This window comes from Stomoxys calcitrans, chromosome 4 (assembly GCF_963082655.1).
Source record: "Stomoxys calcitrans chromosome 4, idStoCalc2.1, whole genome shotgun sequence".
NCBI classification, from domain to species: Eukaryota; Metazoa; Arthropoda; class Insecta; order Diptera; family Muscidae; genus Stomoxys; species Stomoxys calcitrans.
Genome location: NC_081555.1, coordinates 49,316,584 through 49,344,236, shown reverse-complemented (window position 1 = coordinate 49,344,236; position 27,653 = coordinate 49,316,584). Strand labels below are relative to the sequence as shown.

Below are 27,653 nucleotides of genomic sequence, written 5' to 3'. Positions count from 1 at the left end.
TTTTAAAAGGAAGAACCATAGATCAGTCCTCCTACCAATCAATTTTTAAATGAATCTTTAATTATCATTAATCTCTTGCTATCAAATTTAATTCAAAATAATTTTAAACTTCCAATGCAAGTAAACAATGAGACAGGCCGTCTGCCTTCTAATTCAAGTGTAGGGTTCACCCAACCAATTCAAACACTAACAATTATTAAAGCATAGCAACCAAAAGAAAAAAAAAAGTGCAAGATATCAAAAAAAATATAGAAAAAAAAACCCGTATGACAACTCTTTCATACACTTACATCGAACATGTCTGATGATGCACAACAAGCTGGGTATAACACTTTATAGAAAACGCTTACTAGCCGTGATAACCAAAAACGATCTAAGCAATGTTGTTGGAACCACATCAGACAGGTTTGATATGATTCGGAAGTGTTTGCAAAGTTGGTTGGTGTAAATATGTAAAATAATTATAAAACGTTCACTTACGTACTCACATATCGAACAATGATGATAGAGGCCTCCATTCTCAGTGGTCGCTGCGGGCTGGATACCAAACGTTGTAACGCTAAAGGGTTATGAATTTGGCATTAAAAATAATTTTGTGCCAAATTTTTATAAATTATTTACACAACTTTGGGAATACTTCCATATGCACTCTACTTACTTAGTGGCAGTAAATATTGAATTAGCTGGGTTTTCCCTTGTTTTTAATCTAAACGTGTACTTATCTCTAAAGGAGTAACTCTGCCGAAAGGTGGCTGATCATAATTTTATAATTCTTTAAGGCTTCATAATTCTACATATAACCAAGCTGTGTTCTTCTTCGTGGCTACGTATTTGATGGTATCAGGTTACATTACTGCGAGCGCTCGACTGCTGGGCCAATTATTACCATTTGGTGTTGAGTAGCGCCCTGCTATTTGTTGTTGGAGAATTCAGAAACTGCGTGGGTGGCTTGATACTGAGAGATGGGGCCGTTAGACACCAGCTCTTCGCAACAACAATTATTTCGTGGCTCGTAGAATTAAGCAAAAATTCTGGTTTTATTGATTTATGACGATGAGGTGTCAGAAGATAATTTGTGGAAGCTTTTTAAAAGGCTTGCCTTAGCAACTCCCTCGAGGCTTAGGGCATCGGTGGCCCAATGGGCTGCTATTAAAATGCGGCAATAAATGGAAAAAACTTCGCTGGTCACTACCCCTTAGATCTTGTTCGGCACTTCTAGGAAAATGTCTTTACCACGGAAATCAACCGGGGCTCCACCAAAACAGACCTGCTGGATGTCTCGATTTCTCTTAGGGTAGCAGGTAGTACTTGGAGAATGGAATCTTCTTAGAAGAATTTACAATCACGTGGATGAAGTGAATGCAGGGAGGGAGGGATTGTCCCAAGCCCTTCTTTTTCGCAAAAAAAACAAGTGTGAGTGTTGCAGATCTAAATAAGACACAAATTAAAATCCACACTAACTATTTAGGTTTGTTCACAAAATTCACCTTTCCAGACCGATCACTTTCATAAATTCTACTTCGTATGTCTTTGTACTAATAACACTGTACGCTATAATGCAATGACTGGCTTTTGATATCTCTTACCGATGATGTGCTTAAGTCGACGATTGAAACAAGAAGGAAGTTCTTTTGACACCGTGCAATCAAGAGTTATTCGGACCGTATCAAAAGCGAGTAACATAGACTATCAATTATTCTAGTCGGGTGTTGCCAGACCGCACCGACCATAGTATAAGAAATAATGCTAGATATCACTTGATGTCGCTTTTCAAACAAGGCAGTCGAAAAAAGTAACCAATCTTAATGTCCGGTGTATGATGTTTAGAAAAATATAAAAACAAGATTGAAAACGCAAAACGTTCATTACATTCTCCATTTTCTTTATCTGCTCGTTTGTGCAAGGCTTTTTGGGAGTTGAAACCATCCATTTCGTCTTATCTCCATTTACTGCCAGACCCATTTTCACTGACTCTCTTTCGATTCTTTCAAAGGCTGCAGTTACTACTTCCGGTGACCGACCTATGATATCGATGTCGTCGGCATAGGCGAGTAGCATGTGTTCTTTGTGATTAGTGTGCCATATCTATTCACATCTGCATCTCGTATAATCTTCTCCAGCAGGATATTAAAGAGATCACACGATAGGCTGTCTCCTTGTCTGACACCTCGTTTGGTATTAAATGGTTCGGATTTTTTCCTATTCTTACTGAGGAATGCGTATCAGCAAGTGTCATCCTGCAGAGTCTTATTAATTTTGCAGGGATACCAAACTCAGACATGGCTTGAAATACCTTTGAACGTAAAGGAGTATCGAGGGCGGCTTTGTAGTCAACAAAGAGGTGGTAGGTGTTGATTTGCCCTTCTCGGGTCTTTTCCAGGATTTGGCGCAGTGTGAATATCTGGTCTAGGGTGGATTTACCAGGTCTAAAACCGCATTGATAGGGCCCAATTATCTCATTGACTTTAGGTTTTAATCTTTCACACAGTACGCTCGAGAGTATCTTGTATGCGATGGGGAGGAGACTTATTCCTCTGTAGTTGGCACATTCCGTCTTGTCTCCTTTCTTGTGTACGGGACATAGTATGCTGAGGTTCCAATCATCGGGTATGCGTTCTTCTAGCCAGATTGCGCATATAAGCTGATGCATACGCCTTATCAGCGTGTCGCCACCGGTCTTAAATAGTTCAGCGGGTAACCCATCGGCTCCTGCTGCCTTGTTGTTCTTTAGTCGGGTTACTGCTACTTGGACCTCATTCTGATTAGGAGGTAAACATTCTATACCATCATCAGGGATTGGTTCTGCGGTATCCTCTTCGCCGCCAACATCGGACACTAGCAGTTGGGTAAAATGTTATTTCCATATCCTCAGCATGTCATCTGTGTCAGTTGCCAGATTTCCTTCTTTGTCTCTGCAGGAGGATGTGCCTGCACCAAAGCCATCGGTTTGATGTTTAATTCTTTGGTAGAATTTCCGGACTTCATTCTGACTCCTGTACATCTCAATTCGCTCACACTGACGTCTTTCCATTTCCTTTTTCTTTCCGCGGAATAGACGTTTCTCCTCTCTCCTTTTCTCCCTATATCTCGCCTTTATCTGGCGCGTTGCTACTGATTGCAAGGTTGCTCCGCATTCTTGGCTTCAGTAGCATCTCGACACTCTTAGTCGTACCATGGGATTCTTGGAGGAGGCTTCCGGTACCCAAGTACGGATTTTGAGGCATTTTTAATGGAGTGGGAAATAGTTTGCCACTGCGCCATTAAATCATCGGAACAAGGAGTGCTTTCATCAAGAAGTTGGGTCAGTCGAATGGAGTATGCCGCTGCCATTTGTTGTGTTTGTAGCTTTTCAATGTCCAGCTTCCGTGCAGTGTCAGATCGTACTTTCCTCGCCATGTTCAAACGGGTGCGAACCTTTGCTGCAACAAGGTAATGATCCGAATCTATATTCGCTCCACGGATCCATCGTACATCTTACATGCTGGATGAATGCCTTCCATCTAACACAACGTGATCAATTTGGTTTCTCGTGTTTTGATCGGGTGACAGCCATGTGGCTTTGTGAACAATCAGTAGCTAAATATCAAGTTATCCCAATTCCCGATAATTTCTCATATTTTTCACTTATGCGATTTCAGTTTCATATATAGCCAGAAATTTGGGTGTAGAAACCTTGTAAGTTAAGAGATTTTACACTTAAGCGAATTCAATTGCATTGAATAACACCGAAAATTAATGGGTCTTTCCATAAAGATTCGCTTAAGCGGGATTTTTCACTAAAGCGTATTACAGCGGTCCCGGCACGGAATAACTGTGAGCACCATACAGGCCGGAAAATTGAGTTCCGATCTGTGTGATGTTCATTGCTGTCACGAGAAGTTTAGCTGCGAGCGTCCACAGGTTGGGGAGAGTTGAATGCTCCACAAGGAGTAGCTGCAACGGACAATCAACGATATCGAGAGTCTCGTGAGAGGTCGGGCGGCACCGGCTCTTGCACAAATACTGACATGGCGACAAATGATGACAAGGCGAGTTAATGGCGCCTTTAAATAACCAATGGCCACCCGCTTCGATCGGTCCTTTGGATCAGAACGTGCTTACTCACCTACAGTAGCTTGACGAGGATCGCCACCTCCATATGAAAGTGTGGCTACAACAACAACAGTTATGCGGTTTCGACTTGTATCTATTTTGTGCATATAGATATAGGTTTGAGAATATTTAAAGCAATTCTAAGTCATATACATACATGTTTCACACACATGTCACGCTTTGTGCTTATGCTACGATACGTCCTATTGTACAACGCACTATCATTGTGCAAAAAGTTTACTCAATTAAACAGTAATAAATATAAACAAAATTATGGCGAATTCTCACCCAAAAACATTGGAAAAAGCATCCAACTGACTATAGACAAACATTCTGTGCTCATAGTTTGGCTTCTTCTACATTATGGAATAGAACTTTGTGTTGGACTGTCAACACATGTGTGGGGGTGTGTTATCGCAACCCAAATAGTTTCCTAGAACAGTGAACAAATCGAGGTGTTTCATTTGAAATTGACATACAAAAAAGGCCACTAGAAATAAACAAATTCAATTGTTAAGAAACACTGAATGAATGACTGAATGCTGAGGCGAAGCTGGAAAGATAAATTGAATTTTTGAATTTGAACGGTAATGCGTCCCTCTACCGGACTAGCAACGTAAATCTTTTGGTTGCCTTTGCTACTGCCGCTGCTTCTGCTGCTGATACTGATACTAATACTAATGCTGATGCGATTGTTGCTGAAAGGCAAACAATAATTGAAGTGTTCTTCAGACACTTGAGCACTTTCAACGAGCTGTTTTTAATGGCCGGTTTTTGTAGTTGCATTAAATAATCCTTTCCGGGTGATTTGCATTAAGCAGTGCAAAGGCCTGGCCTTAAAGTCAAAAAATTCATGCAATGTGATCCACTTGATTACCCCCAGTTTCATTCGTCTCTCTCGATTAGCCTTTGTCGTTTGTTCTTTTGCAGTATATGCTTGGGGCTTGTAATGTTTTCGCTTGAGTTTTGTTTTATGTTGTTTGCCACATGTTTAGTAGTTTTGCTTTCTCGTCGTCGGTGAAGCATATGAATGAAATTCTTTATTCGATTTCCAGTAAATATTTGGAAGGAGCAAACAAATCTATTATTGTTTCTTTGTTTTTCGAAAACGGATGAACAGATTTTTGTGAAATTTTCAGAGAAATTTGCTATTGATCTAGAAGGCGCAATATAGATCTAGATCTCGAATACTAACGACCTAATAACACTTAAAATTGGTTACACCGCTACATCATAGGATTAGGGAGAAATTTTTATGGGCACTTTACATGGCACATCATAATGCGTAGTCAATGTAATAGTATTGGTGAAAACAAAGGTGTATGCGGCACATGTACGCAGAACTATAAGGCATGGCTAAAAAATCAAAATCATTTGATTTTCTCGATGATTGGCGTCTATCAATTAGCGTTTACGCAGAAACAATAATTATTACTAGACATATATTGCAAACCATGTTCTGTCAGTAATCTTCTTATATATAAAAATCAATTTGTGTTTGTTTGTGGGTTTGTTTGTTTGTATGTTCCTTATAGACTCAGAAACGGCTGAACCGATTTTCTTGAAATTTTCACAGATGGAGCATAATGATCCCGTGGTGAAAATAAGGTACTACATTTTTTGATATCTGAAGGGGGCGGACTCTCCCCCTTACCCTATGTCAGAAACGCCAGATCTTGGAAATGGGTGGTGCGATTTAAGCGAAATTTTGTGTGCTCTCATATAGTACCCTAAAAATAAAAATTTGGTATCCAAATTTCGGATGGGGTACCTAGGGGGGCTCCCCACCCTAAAGCCTACCAAACATATATTTACACCACTCATGACAATATGGGACTCAAATGAAAGGTATTTAGGATAAGAAAACGTATCTGATATCCAATTGTCGAACCAAGTCCTCGGGGCACCACCCCACGCCCCAAACACCACTAAATTGGACATATTTACCGACCATGGCAATATGGGACTCAAATGAAAGGTATTTGCTAGTAGAATACGAATCTGATATCCAAATGTGGGACCACGTTTCTGGGGGTCCACCGCTTTCCCAAACAGGACTTATTTACTGACCATTAGAATTAGAATCTGATATCCAAATATGAGATCAAGTGTTTGGGGGGCCACCTCTCCCCAAAAACCTGTCCCAAAGGGGACAAAATTACGACTATAGCAAATTTTAAGCGGTATCATTAATCGTTCGACCACTTTCGTGATTTCCACAGGCGGACGGATGGACATGGCTAAATCGAATACTTAGTGAATCGCATCAATTTTTTTTTTTTTTGAGTTGGCACCTTTCATTTCGTTGCTTGACAAAAAACCGTATTACAAAGCGCGGTTTCAGCCATACTAGGTGTTACTTATACTGAATTTAATGCGATAACCCCTTTATGATATAAATACCACGTTAACCACGCTCGACAATCCTGTCTATTAGCTGTACTTTTCCCAATGCATGAGTTTCTGTGTAATGACAGATTTTATGTCTACAACTATTGCACTACTCGTATGGTATGCACACAATTCTGCGCATCTGTTGGAAATTTTATTGATGGCTTCGAGAGCTAGACAACGGCTCTCGCTGTTGTTCTGTGTGCCCTGGTTGGAATTCCTGCCGTGCTCTACCCAATTTTTTCATTTTCAAGTTTTTTGCCTGTTATTGCGAATGTCATTAAATTTCACAATTTTTGTTTTTTTTTCTCTTTCGAGACGAGCTATAGTTTGAGCCAAATCGGATAAGAATTGCCACCCCTAGAGGCTCAAGAGGTCAAGATCCGAGATTGGTCTATATGGCAGCTATACCAACACATGGACCGACCGACCTGCAGTATTTTGAAGAAGTATTTGTGCAAATTTCAAGCACATAGCTTTACTCCTACTAAAGTAAAGCTATGTGCTTGAAATTTGTCCAGAGAGACAGCAATATGGGGCTCAAATGGAAGGTCTTTGGGAGTAAAGCACAAATCTGATATCAATATTCGGGAAAAGTGTCTATGGGACAACCCCACCCCCACAATACCACCCAACCCCCAAAACACCCCTAAATCGGACATATTTACCGATCATGGCAATATGGGACTCAAATGAAAGGTATTTGCGGGTAGAATACGAATCTGATATCCAAATGTGGAATCACGTTTCTGGGGGTTCACCACTTCCACAAAACACCCCCCAAACTGGACTTATTTACTGACCATGGGAATATGGGGCTTAAATAAAAGATGAATGAACTATTTTGTTATGACTTCCAATAACTGTGCTAAGTATGGTTCCGAACGGTCCATAACCTGATATAGCTGTCAAGTAAACCGATCTTGGGTCTTGACTTCTTGAGCTACTAGAGGGCGAAATTCTTATCCGATTTGGGTGAAATTTTGCATGAAGTATTTTGTTATGAATATGAACAACTGCGCTAAATATGGTTCAAATCGGTTTATAACCTGATATAGCTGTCATATAAACCGATCTAGGATCTTGACTCCGTAGGCCGCTAGAGGGAGCAATCTATCTGATTTGGCTAAAATTTTCCACGAAGTGTTTTGTTATGATTTTCAAAAACTGTGTGATTTCAAATCGGTACATAACCTGATATAGCTGCCTTATAAACCGATCTGGGATCTTGACTTCTTAAGCCTCAGTGCAATTCTTATCCCATATGGCTGAAATTGTTTACAATGGCCTTTCGCATGACCATCAACATACGTGTTCAATGTGGTCTGAACCGATCTATAACCTGATACAGCTCCCATATAAACCGATCTCCTGATTATGCTTCTTGAGCCCCTACAAGGCTCAATTCTTATCCGAACGGACTGAAATATTAACCAATGACTTATACTATGGTTTTCAACATTCAATTCATTTATGGTCCGAATCAGGCTATAAATTGATATAGCTGCATAGCATAACAATTCTTATCCATTATTATTTGTTTGCCTAAAAAGAGATACCGCGCAAAGAACTAGACAAGTGCGATCAATGGTGGAGGGTATATAAGATTCGGCCAGACCGAATTTAGCACGCTCTTACTTGTTTACATTAATATAACTAGCTGCTAAGAATTTGGCAGAAATAGAGAGAAAAATGATATGAATATCTCGTCATGCGCCATAGATGAGGAAGCTCGTTCCGGTCCATATGACCATTAATTATTTAAAGGCGCCAATTACTCACCTTGTCATTCGATTATCAAAGGCACTCAGTATTTAAGCAAGAGGCGATGGCGGCCGGCCTCTCACTGAGATAATTGCAGCTTCTCCGTATACGAAGCATTCCAATATTCGCAACCCGTGGACCGTGCCCGGTAGCTCTCAGCTAAGCTACTTGTTATGACGAGGAACACCACACAATTTGGAGCTCAGAGTTCCAACCTGTTTGGTGCTGATAGTCATCCCGTCCCGGCACATTAGTCATTGCAGCCCCTATTGGCGTATATGGTTGCACGTCCACTTATGACGCTGTGTGCCCAAGTACGAGTCCTGGCGAGAACATGCACTAATCGCACAACACTCATTTTGGGTGTAAACTTTCGTTTTGAATATAACGAAAAGTGGTCATAAGTTTACCACACTTGACAGACAGAGATAGAGCGACTAATATAACCCACTTCAATTACATCGAATTATCTGCAGGCTTTATCGAAAGGTGAACCTGTGTATATGATTTATAGCGTAGAAGATGGACCTTTCCAGGTGTTGTAACCTATGATGGACACCACAAAAATATTCTTATTATAATTGGCTTAGCAATAATTTACTGTTTAAGCCAAACTTAATACCATTTTTCGAAATATGACCGTAATATCCTTACCCTTATCCTTAAATGATTAGTTTAACAAAATTGTATCTCTCTTTACAGGTATCAATGAGTTAATCCAAGGGAGGACATTGCACTTTTCATCACCATTTATCCCCAGCATATTCAAAATTGTTCTCGTAATGATGATGAGCAAAAATTCCATGACTAAGCGGAAAACGCTTATATTTGCTTGTTTTGGCATTGCCATTGGCCTCTGCATAGGAACGGTCCTCAAAAATTATAGGGCCCTGGAAATTGTAAAACGTTGTAATCCAAAACCGAACAATCAGAAAACGCCTTTCGAAATTATAGGCCTGGGTCCAGATGACACGATACAAAACTCCCAAAAAAATCTTGTATTCGTTGGTGTGATGACGGCAAAAAACTTCATTGAAGGTCGAGCGAAAGCTGTCTATGATACCTGGGGCAAGGAGGTGCCAGGGCGTATTGCCTTTTTCAGCTCGGAGGGTTCGTTTTCAGACGAATTGCCAGTGGTCGGTTTGAAAAATGTTGACGATCGTTATCCGCCACAAAAGAAGTCATTTATGATGCTGTACTATATGTATGAAAACTTTATAGACAAATTCGAATGGTTTATACGGGCCGATGATGACGTTTACATAGAGCCGCAGAAATTGGAAAACTTTCTGAGATCTATAGACAGCTCTAAGCCCCAATTCATAGGTAAATCATGTGAAATTATTCATCTGTCAGCCGAAGACATCAATTATTTACTTTTCCACATATAGGTCAAGCTGGCAAAGGAAATACCGAAGAATTTGGTTTGTTGTCCCTGGAGTTCGATGAGAATTTTTGCATGGGCGGCCCGGGTGTCATTTTAAGCAGTGAAACTTTAAGAAGAGGTAAATACAATATCATGTATATAGCTAGCCAGTGATAAATGCTTTACCTTTTTTTCAATTCTAGTCGCCCCTCACATACCAACTTGCCTAAAGAATCTCTACAGCACCCATGAAGATGTCGAAGTGGGACGTTGTGTACAGAAATTTGCTGGCATTCCTTGTACGTGGAACTATGAGGTATGCATTCCAGAACTACAGTTGGCAAATGCTAAGTTTTGTTCTTTTCCTTATTTGTATTTAGATGCAATACATTTTGAGGCACAATTCCAGTGGCCGCGCAGCATTTACAGGAAAACTAAAGCGTAAAGAGATACACAATGCCATCTCGTTGCATCCCATTAAACAGGCTCCACTAATGTATCGTCTACATTCCTATATTCAGGGTTTAAAAGCTGAAGAGATGCGCCAAGAATCATTGACGCTGCATCGTGATATCAAACGCATGGCTAAATATTTGGAAATACCAGAAGATAGCAAATATTTGGTTCCGGGCATCACATTAATTCCAGAGGAAGAAAACAGTAAAAGGCACATAGAGGATCACAATATATTGGGTGAGTAATATTGACAATGGGATAAGAAATAAAGGGAAATAAAAGGTGTTTTTCATACCTACCACCGAAGAATGAAGATGTAGTTATTTTGTCATTCCATGCGCAACACATCGAAATATTCATTTCCGACCATATGAAGTCAATATATATACATACATATTCTTGGTCGTCATAAAAATCTAGCCATGTCCGTCCGTCCGTCTGTTTGTCTGTTGAAATCACGCCACAGTTTTCAAAAATGAAGATATTGAGCTGAAACTTTGCACAGATTTTTCTTTTGTCCATAGGCAGGTTAACTTCGAAGATGGGCTATATATGTCTAAGGCCTATACAAGCCGAATTTATTGCCCAATTTCGGTGAAATATTACACGTTGAGGTGCATTAATATCCCCGACATCTGTGCTGAATTCGGTCTAAATATGGCACCCATATAGGCCGATATCTATTTAAGGGTTCAGGCCCATAAAAGCCGCATTTCGCTAAAATTAAGCACATTGTGTGGTGCTAAGATCCCAAATATGCTCGTTCGGTATCGTCTAGATTGGATTGTACAATATTATAGCTCCAATATAGACTGATCTTAAATCTTAGGTCTTAGTCAGATTTATTACCCGATTTCACTGAATTTGATACAAAGAGCTGGGTTGACGTTCGTGCCGAATATGGTTTCGATCGGACCAATTTTGGGCATGTTCCCAATTTAGACTAATCTCCAGATTGAAAGTCTTCTTCACAAAACTGACCAATTTATTACCTGATTTGAAGTTTGGTATATTAAACCCCTACACATCCTCCCCGAAGATCGCACAGATATGATCAAATTTGAATATAGCCGCCATATAAAGCGATCTCCCGATTTACGGTCTTGAACCCATAAAAAACCATTTATTAACCGATTCATCTGGAATTTGGAACAGTGAATTGTGTCGAGTTTGGTTCGGAATAAATGATATTTCCATGTAACTACTATGGGTTCATAAATAGTGCGTATTTCAACGAACTTTGGCAAAATTGTGTTTAAATACAATGCCTTTTTATACCCTCCACCATAGGATGGGGGTGTACTAATTTCGTCATTATGTTTGCAACTTCTCGAAATATACGTCTAAGACCCCACAATGTATATATATTCTTGATCCTCATGACATTTGAAGTCGATCTAGCCATGTCCGTCCATTCGTCCGTCCGTCTGTCTGTCGAGAGCACGCAAACTTTCGAAGGAGTAAAGCGGTTGGGATCGTAAATGCGCTATATCGGTCCATGTTTAGATATAGCTGCCATATAAACCGATCTGGCATCTTGACTTCTTTAGCCACTAGAGAACGCAATTCTTATCCGATTTGGCTGAAATTTTACATGAGGAGTTTTGTTATGATCCAACAACTGTGCCAATTATGGTTTAAATCGGTCCATAACCTGCTATAGCTGTCATATAAACCGATCTGGAGTCTTGACTTGAGCCTCTAGAGGCTCAAGAAGTCAGCCGATTTGGCTAAAATTTCGCATGACGTATTTTGTTATGACTTCCAATAACTGTGACAAGTATGGTTTGAATCGGTCCATAACCTGATATAGCTGCCATATAAACCGATCTTGAATCTTGACCGACTAGAGGGCGTAATACCTACCCAATTTGGCTGAAATTTTGATGAGGTTTTTTGTTATGACTTCCAACAACTGTGCCAAATATGGTTCAAAACGGTCCATAACCAGATATAGCTGCCATATAAACCGATCTTGGATCTTGACTTCTTCAGCCCCAAGAGGGCGTAATTATTATCCGATTTGGATGAAATTTTGTACAACGGCTGCTCCCACGACCTCCAACATACGTGTCAAATATGGTCTGAATCGGCTTTTAGCCCGATACGGCTCCCACATATTCCGATCTTACTATTTTACTTCTTGAGCCCCCAAAAGGCAAAATTTTTAATTCGATTTGGCTGAAATTTTACACATAGACTTCTACTGTGGTCTCCAACATACAATTCAATTAGCACAGTTCTTTTCTTTTATCCTTTGTTTGTCTAAAAAGAGATACCGGGAAAGAACTCGACAAATGCGATCCATGGTGGAGGGTATATAAGATTCGGCCCGGCCGATCTTAGTACGCTTAATTACTTAGGGTACTAAATTTTTTGATCTAGGGCTCAAATAAAAAGTGTTTGGGAGTAGACCACGAATCTGATATCAATATTCGGAACTAACTGTCTAGGGGACGTCCCACACCCCTAATAGGACGTATTTGCTCACCATAACAATTTGGGGTCTTAAAGAGAGTAGAGTTCGATGTTGATAGTTTTTGCTGACTTTTGCATTAAGGGATTTAAATGAAAAGTATTTAAGATTAGAAAACAAATTCGATATCCAATTTTGAGGCCAATAACAATATAGGGTTCAAATAAATGATATTTGAGAGTAGAGCACGACGCTGATTTATTTTCAGGGCTAAGTATTTGGGGACCAACCCCATCCACAAAAAACCCCTGAATCGGACATACATATTTACCGATCATGGCAATATGGGGCTCAAATACAAGGTATTTGGGAGTAGTGTACAAAATTCATACCCGCTTTCAAGACTACGCTTCTTGGGCTCCACAACACCGCTATAATTTTTTAGATTGTGGATATCGTAGAAGTCATTATGCAAAATTTCAGCCAAATCGGATAGGTTAGGTTAGCTTGAAAAGAGGGTGCGGATATTAATCCGCCCCATGCCACTATGGACATACACCTAAGCCAGTAATCGGCTTGTTGTGCGCTCTAAATTCCACAAAGTAACCTTGAAAAGAACAAAGTTAGGAATTCCGTGCTACTTACGAAATCCTTAATTGTTTTCCATACCACGCCACTAAGTTGGTTCATATCTGTAAGTCGCGGAGTCTGTTAGCCGCGATAGCCGGCCAATGACATATTTATGACATATAGGCTCACTCTTTAGGGGCTCAAGAAGTAAATTTGGGAGAATGGTTCGTATGGGAGCTATATGAGGTTTTGGACCAATTCCGTCTATACTTGGCACATCTGTTGAATGTCATAAAAATTGCCAAAGGTCAAAATTTCAGATAAATCGGACAAGAATGGCGCACTCTAGAGGCTCAAGAAGTGTAATTTGGAGATCGTTTTCAATACCAACCGACCGACACTAATAGTAAGTACTTTACTTTACTTGGCTATGACAGCACATTTGTCCCATTAGCCGAACTTAGAATAGCGTTCTAATCGATCTTCTGCGCTCGTTCTAAAATATCTGACACCAAGTTTCGAGGTGTCTCTCACCACTTGTTCTCTTCTTCGGGCTTTTAGTCGCCCGCCTTCAAAACACTTCTTGGCTGGAGCTTCTTCATTCATATTCATACTAATAGAAAAAATTTGTGCAAAATTTCAAGCTCCTGGTTTTATTCCTTCGGAAGTGAGCGTGCTTTCCAAAGACAGACGGACGAACATGACAGTTAGATGTAACTCCCATTTTTATCCGATTTCTCTTAAATTAGCATGTTGACTCTTTTATGACCTTCAATATATATGCCAATTATGATCCGAATCGATCCATAAACTAATATGGCTCCCATACATATAAACCGATCTCCCGATTTGATTTCTATTCTTCTTCAAGATCTATTTTAAGTATGACCCCAATCGGTCCATAACTCCAAGCGGACTTTTTTGTAAAGAACACTATCCAGCAAAAAGAGAATTTTATAAATAGGATCACAAATGCCGAGATGACCAACTTAAGGCCCTGCCAAGACTGCGCACGGACTATAAAGGGACTAGAAATTTTGCACATGATCTCAATAATACCTCAACTCTAGCATTTCAAAACTCAAAATGTTATCTTTTTCCGTTCTCAAATGGCATATTTGTTACTAGTTTTTTTTTTGTACTATCCCACTGTGCGACGGATGGGGGTATACAAAGAGTATTAAAATTACAAAGAAATGTTTGTGCTCCCTAAATTTGACAACAAATGTGAAGCTTAAAGGTGTCGGTAATTATTTTATTTTTCTTCAAAGCGAGCAGTTTTGCCGAAACAATTAAAAAAAAAACTTTTCAGCAAAAAGGAAAGAAGTAAAAAAGAAAACATTAGAAGCTACGACTTCCGAAACCCTATATATGTGCATTACGCCATAGTTTCCTTCAAGGGAAAGGAATAATGCATATTTAGAAAATGTAAACGACACAAACACATCTATATAAAAAAATGCGTGGGGGCGCTTTAGATTGCTTAGGTACACATGATTGCTGCGACTCCAGCTTAAAGTCTTTAAAAGAAGAGATATTGAGGTAAAATTTTGCACAGCTTCTTTTTATCCATAGGTAGATTAAGTTAGGAAATGGGCTATATAGGGATATATCTTAATTTAGCCCCCATATAGACCGATCAGTTGACTTAGGGTCCTACGCTCATTAAAGCCAAATCTATTACCGGATTTCGCTGATATATACTAGTCTCTCGATTTAAGTTATTGGACCCATAAAAATCGCGTTTATTACTCTGATTGCGCTGAATTTTGGTACAGTGAGCTGTGTTTCACCCTTCGACGTCCGTGTCCAATATAGTTCAGATTAAAAATGATTTGATTAAAAATTTGCATTTTGAGCTCTGCTATAACCTTCAGCATGTATGCCAAATTGGGTCCGAATCGATTCGTAATGTGATACAGCTCCTATGTAAAACGATTTCATTTTTGCCCTCCCTGAAAGGGGTGAACTTTTTATTACATTTGCAATTAATTAAAGCGAAATTTATACTGACGTAGCGACATCTCCTATGTATTTTGGTTATAGACGTCTACTCCAGAGCCGGCTGTGACTCAGCGGCAGCGGGTTTATCAGACGATGGGTTCAAAATTGTCTGCTTAAGTTACCGAGTCGGGATGCACTAGGCTTTTTGGGCGAACACACGATCAATAGCTCATTGGCTCCTGTGTCAGCGGGACACTGGATGAAACGCTGACTAACGTTACCAGGACGTGGTTAGCTCACGTCGTGATCGTACTTTATAGTCACCTGGACGCGGGAGTTAGCGGTTGGGATAAATGCGTATTCATTGGCTTAGTGTCTTCTGTGTAGAGCTGGCAAACTATCGATATTTTCGATATTTATCATAATAAATATCGATAATATCGATACTATCGTTAATTTCACATCACCTATATTTCAATAGAAAATTAGAACTAAAAATCGATTGATTTATATAGAAACAAACTAATGCATAGACCGAATAAAACCAAATTTAATAAAGTCAGTTAGAAGCCATGAGAGAAATCATTGTACAAAATTGAAGCCAAATCAGATGAAATAGCGCCCTCTATAGGCGCAAGGTGTCTTGAAGGATACATTCAGTGTCGGATCGCTTATTTATGTTCAATTTTGCAAAAATTTAACTTTGCCGATAATATCGATAGGCAAAATATCAATCAATATTTAGACAAAATAAAATACCGATGGCACTATTCCTGTGTGTGTGTTAGGCACCTAGACGTGAGTCACTCAAGGCGTAATGGTGGCACTTAAAACGAACGCATAGACAAAGGCTCAGTGCTTCCTGTGGCTGAGTCACCTGTTGGCTAGTCTCCATGGATCTTATACTTGTTTGTCATGTTTCTGGGACTAATGCATTTTAGTTGCCAAAAAGGAGGCCCAATATCATTCGGCTAAGACTTGAATATATATCAAAGAAGTATACCCTGTTCCTTGATAGAATGTTCATGGGAAATATGTGTACGGAAGATTAGCATTAATGTATAGACAAAAAAGGCCACCTTGAGCTTTCGTCACCACAGGGTTTGTGAATTGACTACAGGCGAAAGAAGGGAAGACTTGAATTACTTCCTCGTATCCAAAAGATCAGAATAATTCAGTCTTCGAATATTAACAAGTAAAAAGGCGTTAAGTTCGGCCGGGCCGAACTTTGGATTCCCACCACCTTTTATACATATGTAAACCACCTTCCGTCATAATCTGGTGAAAATGCATAATTTATGCCCCCATAGCAGCTATATCGAAATATAGTCCGATTTGCATCGAATTCGAAACGGATATTGAGAGGTCTAATAAGTACAAGTCATTGTTAAATTTTGTAGAACAAAATGTTGGTCTTTTTGGTAGACATATCCAAATATAGATCTGGACCACACAGGACACGGATGTCGAAAAGCCTAACAAAAGTCACTGTTTCATATTTCAGCGAAATCGGATTATAAACGTACTTTTTATGGGCCCAAGACTTTAAGTCGAAAGATCGGTCTATATGGCAGCTATATACATATCTGAACCGGTCTAGGCTAAATTGAAGAGTGCTATTGAGGGGCCTAACACAACTCCCTGTCCCAAATGTCGGCAAAATCGGACAATAAATGGGCCTTTTATGGGTCAAAAACCTTAAATCGAGAGATCGGTCTATATGGCAGCTATATCCAAATCTGAACTAATCTGGGCCAAATTGCAGAAAGTTGTTGAAGAGTCCAACGCAACTCACTGTCCTAAATTTTGGCGAAATCGGACAATAAATGGGCCTTTTATGGGCCCAAAACATTATATCTAGAGATCGGTCTATATGGCAGCTATATCCCTATCCGAACCGATCTGCGCCTATCCGAACCGATCTCCCATCTTCGAACTGATTATGGACAAAAACAGAATCTGTGCAAAGTTTCAGCTCAATATCTCTATTTTTAAAGACTGTAGCGTGATTTCAATAGACAGACGGACAGACATGGCTAGATCGTCTTAGATTTTTACGCTGATCAAGAATATATATACTTTATAGGTTCGGAAATGGATATTTCGATGTGTTGCAAACGGAATGAATATACCCCCATCCTTCGGTGGTGGGTAAGAAAACCAAACTCCAAATTTCCTCTATTCCCAGCGTATTCAATCTTGGTACTGATTATTACTGACCCTAGTATCACTCCAAGTAACAAAAATCTTTTTCGTAATGTTCACTATGATCCGCACTCTGTTGTAGAGACTGCTTTCATCCGATAGTTTAGAATCTAAACTAAACTTTAGTTCAACTTTTTTCATCCAAGATTCAAATTTCCCAATGTTCACCAACCAAATCAAAAACTTTAGAATAATTTGTGAATTTATTAAGTTTTTGTTATTCATCACAAAATGTTGGCCCATGTCCTATACAAGCGGCATATGCCATTAAATGCGGTATCACATTCTGTTCCATAGTTCCTGAAAAGAGATGGGCTTGGGGGCCGCGGGCAAACAAAGCCACATCTTCACCTGCATGTGCACCCATTTTGGTATGAATGTAACTAGGTTTCACCATAACTGTAAAGTAATAGAATTAACCATGCAGCATAAACGATTCCTCGAAATCTATCATTTAAACTTACATTCGTCGTATTTCTCAGAAGACAAATCTAAGCGTTTGCCATTCTTATCTACATACTGTTGGGGACCCAGCGCATAGTTCAATACACTGTAAGGTATTCCCTCCAAATCACGATTATATTGATTTAAACCCAAAATAGGATTGCCACGCCCTGGATAGCCGGATATTGTCATAGTATGGGAATGATCAGATGTGACAACAATTAATGTTTCTTCTTCGTTGGTCATATTTATGGCCATTTGAATGGCTTCGTCAAATTCTAAGGTTTCATCTAATGCATACCCTGCTATATTGCTGTGGTGACCATGGTCAATACGACCACCCTCAATGAATGCAAAATACCCTTGAGGATTTTTTTGCAATATCTTAAGGGCGGCCTCCGTCATATCCTTAAGCCTAGGTTGCGCAGGATGGGAAGTTGAAGCTTTCGCATGGTACTCCAAATGAGAAGAGTGAAAAAGTCCAAGAAGTTTTTGAGTTTCCACAAAGTCCAAGTCCTGTAGCTCCTCAATAGTAGTTACCAATTTTCCTTGCGAATTATAACGTAGCCATTCTTCCACTAAATTCAAAGAGTCTCTACGTTCTCCTTTCACACCAAAAGCATCTCGTATGTCATTGGGTATAAACTTCTTAAATCCTCCGCCCATTATGACATCAAATTTATTCCCAGGCTCATTCTGAATTAGTTGCTTGGCTATATCCGAACAGGGTCCATTTGTCACAGCCTTTGTCTTCAAAATATCATAATCACTTTCCCAATTTCGATTAGCTACATGAGCATAGCTTGCTGAAGGACTTGCATGCGTTACGGTTGTAGTAGTAACAATACCCGTTGCCTTTCCAGCATCCTGGGCCCATTTAGCTATGGATTCTACATGGTAAGCAGGATTTGAGCTTGAAGTGCAATTATTGAAGATGACATGACCATTAACGCCTATGGTCAAGAGATTTGTCTTAACCCCAGTCAAATATGCGGTGGCTGAACAGGCCGAATCTGCTGTTTGACCATTGGTGCAATATGTCTGAAGAAATACAATGATATGGGTTAAAGGATTTTTTTTTGTTCTAAATATACATTACCTTACTTAAACCTGCAAAGGGAAATTGTTCCATTGCCAGTGACGATTCCTCTCCAGGTCGCCCTTCACGTTGTCCTTTAAGTATGCGAGCTGCAGTTAGGGTGCTGATGGACATTCCATCACCCAAAAACAATATAATATTTTTGGCCCTTTTATTTTTGAAATAACCGCCAGCTCTTTGTCTTACGATATGCTGGGCATAATCAAGCCAATATTGCGTATCTCTTTCCCGTGATGGAGTTATCCTATTTTCGGCCAAATCTCCTGGCATATTCCTTGCAAAACTCTTCTCTTCGTGTGGAATTTCATGATGATAGTTATCGCTTTCCTCAAAAAATGTTCGAAAGGATTCTGTTATACAGCTCCAGAGGGTAAGTGCGATTAAAACCGTAAGCGTTTCTTTATAATACATTTTTCACTTCCCAAGTGGGAGGGACTGTCAAGTGCTGTAGAAAATTGTTTTGTTGTTCATAGAAAAAAGCCGAAATGTTACTTTTGCCTACTCTTTTATAAATTTTCATGGCATATTATAGCTAATTAGGCAGTGTTTTGTTATTTGGTTTCTTGCTGTGAGACCCAATTCATTTCAATTCGATAACCTCCATTCCGCTGTTCAACTCATAAGTTATTCACACTGAGTGCATGCCTGCGATTGATAAACGTTTAAAATAGTTTTCTGGTTGTGAGTTTAGGGGAAATAGATTTTCAATGAAGCGCTTAAAATGTCGATTGTTTGACAAGAAATGTCAACGTACTGGTGGTTATTCAAAAGTTGATAATAAATGATTTTGCTGTTTATCTCTTCCCAGAAGCTGAAGTGAAGCATCTTACCGGAGAGGTGTTGTTTGAGTATGCCAAGACATTTAGCTTGAGGGGTCTACCTACACATGAAAAAATATCACAAAAATTGTGTCAATTAAAAATTTAATTGAAAATAAAAATTTTAGTTTTCAACTAAAAAATTAATTGAATCAATCATTTTTAATTGAATCTAACTTTTTCTCAATGAACGATCATATCGTGATCAAAGTTTTTGAAATTTTCAATTAAATTTTTTTTTTTTTAAATTTCAATTCATTTTTCTTCAATTAACCAATAATGGCCTCGACCAATAGGTTACGTTAGGTTAAGTTGAAAGGAGGGTGCAGATATTAATCTGTCCCATGTCACTATAGACATAATCGGCTTGTTGTGCGCTCTAAAAACTAAACAAGTAAAAGCGTGCTAAGTTCGGCCGGGCCGAATCTTATATACCCTCCACCATGGATCGCATTAATCGAGTTCTTTTCCCGGCATCTCTTCTTAGGTAAAAAAGGATATAAGAAAAGATTTGCTCTCCTATTAGAGCGATTTTAAGATATGGTCCGGTTTGGACCACAATTATTGTAAATTATACAATATGTTGGAGACCTGTATAAAATGTCAGCCAATTCGAACAAGAATTGCGCCCTTTGGGGGCTCAAGAAGTAAAAAAGAGAGAGCGACTTATATGGGAGCTGTATCAGCCTATAGACCGATTCAGACCATAATAAACAAGTATGTTGATGGTCATGAGAGGATCCGACGTACAAAATTTCAGGCAAATCGGATAATAATTGCGACCTCTAGAGGCTCAGGAAGTTCAGATCCCAGATCGGTTTATATGGCAGCTATATCAGGTTATGAACCGATTTTAACCTTATTTGACACAGTTGTTGAAAGTAAGAATAAAATACGTCCTGCAAAATTTCAGCCAAATCGGATAGGAATTTCGCCCTCTAGAAGCTCAAGAAGTTAAGTCCCCAGATCTGTTTATATCACAGCTATATCAGGATATGAACCATACTTGACACAGTTGTTGGATGTTAAACAAAATACTTCGTGCAAAAATTCATTCAAATCGGATAAGCATTGCGCCATCTAGAGGCTCAAGAAGTCAAGACCCAAGATCGGTTTATATAACAGCTATATCAGGTTATGGACCGATTTGAACCATACTTAGCGCAATTGTTGGAAGTGGTACCAAAACACCACGTGCAAAATTTCAGTCAAATCGAACCAGAATTGCGCCCTCTAGAGACTCAAGAAGTCAAGACCCAAGATCGGTTTATATAGCAGCTATATCAAAACATGGACCGATATGGCCCATTTACAATCCCAACTGACCTACATTAATAAAAAATATTTGTGCAAAATTTCAAGCGGCTAGCTTTACTCCTTCGAAAGTTAGCGTGCTTTCGACAGACAGACGGACGGACATGGCTAGATCGACATAAAATGTCACGACGATCAAGAATATATATACTTTATGGGGTCTCAGACGAATATTTCGAGTAGTTACAAACCGAATGACGAAATTAGTATACCCCCATCCTATGGTGGAGGGTATAAAAAGTAACTTCAAAAAAGAAAATCTAAGTTAGGAATTCTGTGCTACTTACAAAATCCTTAATAGTTTTCAATACCACTCCCCTAAGTTGGTTCATATCTGGTATTGTGTCTCCACCTAAGTGCCGGTATCTGTTAGACGCGAAAGCTGGGCAATGACAAAGGAAATGCTCCTACGTCTCATCATCTTTCTCGAATGCCCTACACATGTTATCACTTGCCGCACCGGATTTGCATGAGTGAGCTCGTAGTCCTATGTGTCCCGTTATGATTCCAATAGCTATATTGACCTCCTTCTTACTTCCTTTCAGTAATAGCCTCGTCTTCTTGGATCCCCATGGGATTTTCGCCATGCTACCGACCGTTTCGTTGTTCCTCAGGGTTGCATGCCCATTCATCGCCCACGCCCTTAACTCGGACTACGTCGACCCGGAAGGCTTCAGGTTAACCAAGCTTATTGACGGCAATCCTCAGGCCTTCACCGCTAAATCGTCTGCCCATTCATTTCCCCCTTATTCCGTTATGGCCCGGCACCCAAACGATGCGGATTTTGCCATCCTCAGAGAAGGCGTTAATCTCCTTCTTACACTGCAAGACTGTTCGTGACCTTTCCATCCTGGTTGTTATTGCACTTATGATAATTTTAGTGTCCGTAAGTGGGAACCCATTCGACGTCCTCGCGTAAGCACCACGACACCTCACACATTCCTTGATCGCCCGGATTTCAGTCTTCTCTGGGTTAACATTGAGAACTCTTGGTCTAGCCCAGTCATATGACATATGCAAGACCCTTTCTGCCCTTCTGCATAGCTCATTCGGATCCTTATCCCTTAGAAGTATTATAACAGCGTCTGCGTAGGAAACGGGATCAAATCCCTCCTCAGTCAGCATCCTTTATGGTGGTTATCCATAGGAGTGGCGATAAAATACCACCCTGTGGCGTGCGTTGTGCCACTTTCTCCCTTATATTTATGCCATGGGACACACAATTTATCCACCTGTTCCTTAGCATATGGTTTATCCTGTCTCTAAGAACCGGGACCACCCGGTACTGGTCTATGGCCTCGACCACTAACTTTTTTCTTTTTCTCTAAACGGCTGGATTTATAAACGGAAAACAGTTGTTTTCAATGAATTGGAAAAATAATCGAGTGACAAAAAAAAGAAAAAAAATTTAGTGGTCAAGGCAGTAAGTTCTTTCCATCATTATGCCCACCACCGAAGGATGGGAGTATATTCATTTTGTCATTCCGTTTGCAACACATCGAAATATCCATTTCCGACCCTATAAAGTATAAATATTTTTGATCAGCGAAAAAAACTTAGACGATCTAGCCATGTCCGTCCGTCTGTCTGTTGAAATCACGCTACAGTCTTGAAAAATAGAGATATTGAGCTGAAACTTTGCACAGATTCTTTGTTTGTCCATAATAACCTGCTTATGGACTATGTCGATATAGCCCCCATATAGACCGATCCGCCGATTAAGGATCATAGGCCCATAAAAGCAAACAATTTCTTCGACTTTGCTGAAATTTGGGACAGTGTGTTGTGTTAGACCCTTCGACATCCTTCTTCAATTTAGACCAGATCAGTTCAGATTTGGATATAGCTGTCATATAGACCGATCCGCCGATTGAGGGTCTTAGGCTCATGAAAGCCACACTTCTCGATTTAAAGCTTTTGACCCACATTTATTGTCTGATGTCGCCGAAATTTGGGCAATTAGGTTAAGCTCCTCGATGTACTTCTGCAATATGGCACAGATCGGTATAGCTTTGGATTTTTGTCCAATATCGCTGAAATTTGGGACAGCGATATTCTTCTTGAAGGCGGCCTAGATCGGTATAGATTTGGATGTAGCTGTCATAGTCCGATCTCTCGATTTAAGGTATTGGGCCCATAAAAGGCTAATTTAAGGAATTCCGTGCTGCTACAAAATCCTTAATTATTTTTCATACCATACAACTTAGTTCGTTTATGTCTGGCATTGTGTCCCCACCTTAGCTTATTCTTCACTCGATATTCTCTATAATGTCTTCCTAGCGTTTCCGCCAAGGGTCCGATAATAAACATCTTACTTATCATCATCCCTGATATCTCCTTCCTTGATATCCCCTTCCTTCAAAGGCTTACGTTTGTCGGAAGTTCTCTATCACGCCATTCCAATATCTGACAGGGTCAAATACTTAAGGGTGATCTTGGACAGGAAACTGAATTGGTGTCACATTCAGGAGCGTACTGAGAAGGCTCACAGATGCTCAGCACTATGTAGACGGGCCGTAGGCTCGAGGATAGTCTACTGGCTCTACAGGAGCGTGATTAGACCAATACTTAGTTACGCCTCAGTAGTTTGGTGGACTGTGATGGAGAAAAAGTGAAACGTAAGGATAACACAACAGGTTCATAGAACATGTCGAATTGGCAAAGACGGAGTGACGACTATTCTATATATCCAACCCACTGACTTGAGGCAATGGAATAATGGATAGAGGATAGGAGCAGGTCAAACCATCGCGGTATAATCTAGGCGACGATAGAAAACCCTGATTGGTTTAGAAGAAGTTTCCTATCGGACACCTGAGATGACGCTTGAGATCGAGTATGAGACACTACTGCCAAATGCATAGTCTTAGATTGATGGAACTCTGGTATTGCCATCTGGAAGATCATGCTATACAGAGGGATCAAAGCTAGAGGACAGAGTTAGCCTGAGGATCAACATTGAGAACTCAGGGACTGAGTCCTGTTTTCGACTTCCTGACCATAATAAATACGATCCTGCTGGCAGAGATCCGGGTGATCAGGGAATGCGTGGGGAGGTTTGGTGTTCACGCTAGGACGTCGAGTGTGAACATCTTCACGGACAGTAAACTTGCCATCTTTATCCTAAGAAGACGGGATATTTCTAGAAGGAAGTAATAAGGTCAGTATGGCTTTAAGTATCATGACAAGACAAATGGGACTACTACCTCACTTGCGCAGAATAAGCACGGCAAGTGATAGCATGTGTTGTTCATATGGGGAAGATGTTGAGACGTTGGAGCATTTCCTATGTCGTTACCCGGATTTCGCGGCTAATAGACACCGGTACTTAGGTGGCCACGCAATACCAAGCATGAACCAAATTAGGGGAGTGGCATGGAAAACAATTAAGGATTTTGTAAGTAGCACGAAATTCCTAACTTAGATTTTCTTTTTCGGGGTTACTTTTTTGGTATTTAGAGCGCACAACAAGCCGATTACTGGCTTAGGTGTATGTCTCTTTTCAACCTAACCTAACCTAGGTTGTTGTTGTTGTTATAGCAGTTTGTTGTGTTCTGGCTTAGGTGTATGTCCATAGTAGCATGGGACGGGGACCCTCTTTTCAACCTAACCTAACTCTAGAAATCAAAGGAGTGCCCAAAAATAGAATCGAAACTCATGGCTGGGCAACATGCGTGTTATACCGGTAACTTGTGGTCTGCTGTCATGTTACTCTCTAACCCCGCTGACGGTTCCGAAGAGAAGATTCGGGTTGTTAAACAGTCAATATACAGAGCACTAGGAGAGTAGTAGAGCGAAGAGAAGAGCCAATCGTCACATGATGGTGGACCCGCGCTTCATACCACGTGATGGAGCTAACCTCCTACTTCTCTTGAAGTTCAAAGCAGAGTGCACTCGATCTTGACATGCCGAGTGTAGGAATACTCATCAACAAGCTTTTTCTTACCAACGAAGGTATTGCAGGTAAAACGAGATCGCGATCACACAGAGGGAGAAGGAAAATTAATGTTGTAGTTCGTACTCCTAGACCAGTCAAAGCAATCATGAAACTAGACAGGGCGTGGAGACTTTTTCTCTCAGCCGAGAGGAGTCCTTTTTCAAATAACAAACTTCTTCGGGATAGACTGCTATTCTTTCGGAAATTACCTCGTTGCAGCCCACTGCAAAAAGGAATAGATCAACCAGAAAGTCTCAGCATGTGGCGAAAACGTTTCATAAGGAGGTTCCTAGTGGAGAGATAGATTGTTTCACTTGCCCAACAGGAAATATGTGGGAGAAGCATTGCACTATACACTCTAAATATTGACACGTGGCTTGAGCCAGATGGTTGACAGTGTGGATGGCGGTGATAAGCACAGTCCAGCCCACTGGAAACGTCTGGATTCTAATTAATTGAATTATTTTTTAATAAGTGGCTTTTATTCCATAGAAAATAGCTTCCAATTTTTTTATTTTACCTTTTGCCTTTTTTTCATTTTTTTCAGGTATTAGCCCAGATTTGAATAAATGTGTACCTAAAACCCGAGAGGATCTTTTAGAGTGGTCTTTCATTGCAAGAGGTCTATATTCCATAGAGCATGCCAATCCCAAACACAAAATCGATTCTGCCACCAGAGAAGGCCTAGAAGATGTCATTACCGAAGTTATGGAAAATATTAACAACTATTCGCGCCAGCGAGGACGTGTTATAGAATTTCGTGAGTTACTGTATGGCTACACCAGACTTAATGCTCTACATGGCCAAGATTTGATATTGGATTTGTTGTTGATATACAAAAAATATCGAGGCAAGAAAATGACGGTGCCAGTTAGAAGACATTTGTATGTACAGCGAGCGTTTACTGGTATATTTATCAAGGAGTTCGAGGAGGACTTCTACAATACCACTCTACACAGAAGTAAGTGGAAAGTTTGAAGTACTTGAACAGGCCATTTGAATTGTTTCTCTTTTTTACTTGCAAAGGTTTCTTTAAAAACATTCTCAATCAAGGTGTGGAGAAATTGTCCAATCATTTTTCTTTGCCTGGACTCCTGTCATCGGCCAAATCTCCAAATGGCGGAGGAAATTCAAAAATTGTGTTCGTCTTACCCATAGCGGGACGTTTAGCCACTTTCCAGCGTTTCTTGGAGGTATATGAAAGTGTAGCCCTAAAAGAGGATAAAAATTGTGATTTGCTTGTGGTGATTTTTGGCAAAGGTGAAGAAGTAAATGATCATCTGGAATTGTTGAAGCAACTGAAGGGTCGCAATATATACCATCAAATAAACTATATACTTCGCCAGGAGGAGTTCTCTCGAGGAGTGGCTTTGGATACAGCTGCACGATCGTCTTATATACACGATGACAATATTATACTTTTCATAGATGTGGATATGATATTCAAATCGGAAACACTGCAAAGAATTCGCATGAACACTGTACAAGGAAAACAGGTTTATTTGCCTATTGTTTTCAGTCAATACGATCCCCGGCGGCAAGAACAGCAATATATCTCACCCGATGAGATAACAAATGAAAGTGGTTACTTCCGCCAGTTTGGCTTTGGCATATGTGCCATCTATAAGTCGGATATCATGGACGAAAGCATTAATGGCTTTGACAAAGACATAACAGGCTGGGGCCTGGAAGATGTCAAGTTCCTGGAGAAAATTGTCAAGAATGGACACCATCAAAATTCCTTTATGGTTAACACAGCCGAAGTTTCCGAAGATTACAATGCGAAAGCTTCACAGCTGCGGCGCCTCTCAGTATTCCGAGCGCCAGATCCTAGTTTGGTACACATTTATCATGACATCACATGTGATGTCAACCTAGATGTGGCCCAGTACAATATGTGCCTTGGCACAAAGGCGAATTCATTGGGCAGTACCCATTTAATGGAGAACTTGTTCTACGACAATTTCGAAAATGTTGAATTTATTAAAGATTTTAACCGCAGAAAAGAGATGAGATGATGGGCTTAGTTTATCATAACTTTAAGGGCGGGAATTTATTTATTAGCTAGGTACTCGTACTACAACATATGGCATTAAGATTTTTGTTTATCCTTCCAAAGGAATTTAAGGATGACGTCTATTATACTTTCATTAGGTTACATTAGAATTAAGACTAGACACTGGTGGACGTAGTCCTTTAGTCTTTAGAAGAAGAATTTGTATAAATTAAAATTGGCTTTGCTAAGGTGCATCTGAATGACGGACAAAGTATTCCATTAAACTTTGGCCCATTGAAGAAATTCACTTAATAATCTGCGACTTTAGTTGGTTTCAGAAGCAGCATTGAAAGCCCAAGAAATTGCAAAAAAAAACTCTTTCCATAGTAGGGTTTCTTTCATATCTTTCACCAAACAACAAAAATGGAAATTTTCGTTGAAAACCCGAGTTTTCATTCTTTATAATTCAGAGGTAAGGACAAGTATTAGGCATTGACAATAACTTAGTTTTTTAAGGGACTAAATCGCAAGACTAAACATTAATTGCCCTCTTCACGATGACTAAGCTACTTAGAATGTATAACTAGAAAAACAAACATAAAAATTATTTAGGGAGTAAGTTTTTTTTTAATTCAATTGAAGAAAGATAAATGCATTTTATTTGCAATTAGTATTGTCTGAGAGCGTGTTTTTCTAACTTTAGTTATAGTTAACTAAATATATACACTACTGTATTATGTATTGTACCACTATCTTATAAATATTATGTGATATGTTTGTAAAAAGAGAATGAATGAAAATAAATTAAACAAAAAAAAACACTTAAAACAAAAATTATGAC

At 39.7% G+C, this 27,653-nt stretch overlaps 2 protein-coding genes across 9 annotated transcripts in view; one reads left to right on the top strand and one right to left on the bottom strand.

The window, feature by feature from the left end:
• The window catches only part of LOC106088779 (chondroitin sulfate synthase 1), a 63,741-nt gene extending 36,869 nt beyond the window's left edge, over positions 1-26,872 (top strand). For all 8 annotated transcript variants that reach the window (XM_013254457.2, XM_013254454.2, XM_013254453.2 and 5 more), the window contains exons 3-8: positions 8,950-9,573; positions 9,639-9,752; positions 9,817-9,929; positions 9,994-10,306; positions 25,364-25,777; positions 25,843-26,872. In XM_013254457.2, coding sequence (XP_013109911.2) covers positions 9,030-9,573; positions 9,639-9,752; positions 9,817-9,929; positions 9,994-10,306; positions 25,364-25,777; positions 25,843-26,834 — 2,490 coding nt within the window. In that variant the 5' untranslated portion in view covers positions 8,950-9,029 and the 3' untranslated portion in view covers positions 26,835-26,872. The remainder of the gene's footprint in view (positions 1-8,949; positions 9,574-9,638; positions 9,753-9,816; positions 9,930-9,993; positions 10,307-25,363; positions 25,778-25,842) is intronic.
• On the bottom strand, positions 17,389-19,650 carry LOC106088781 (alkaline phosphatase). Its single transcript, XM_013254460.2, has 3 exons — positions 18,748-19,650; positions 17,669-18,689; positions 17,389-17,603 (listed from the first exon to the last, which is right to left on the bottom strand). The coding sequence occupies exons 1-3, from the start codon at positions 19,156-19,158 to the stop codon at positions 17,422-17,424; spliced, it is 1,614 nt and encodes a 537-aa protein (XP_013109914.2). The 5' UTR covers positions 19,159-19,650; the 3' UTR covers positions 17,389-17,421.
• Positions 26,873-27,653: the final 781 nt, after the last annotated feature.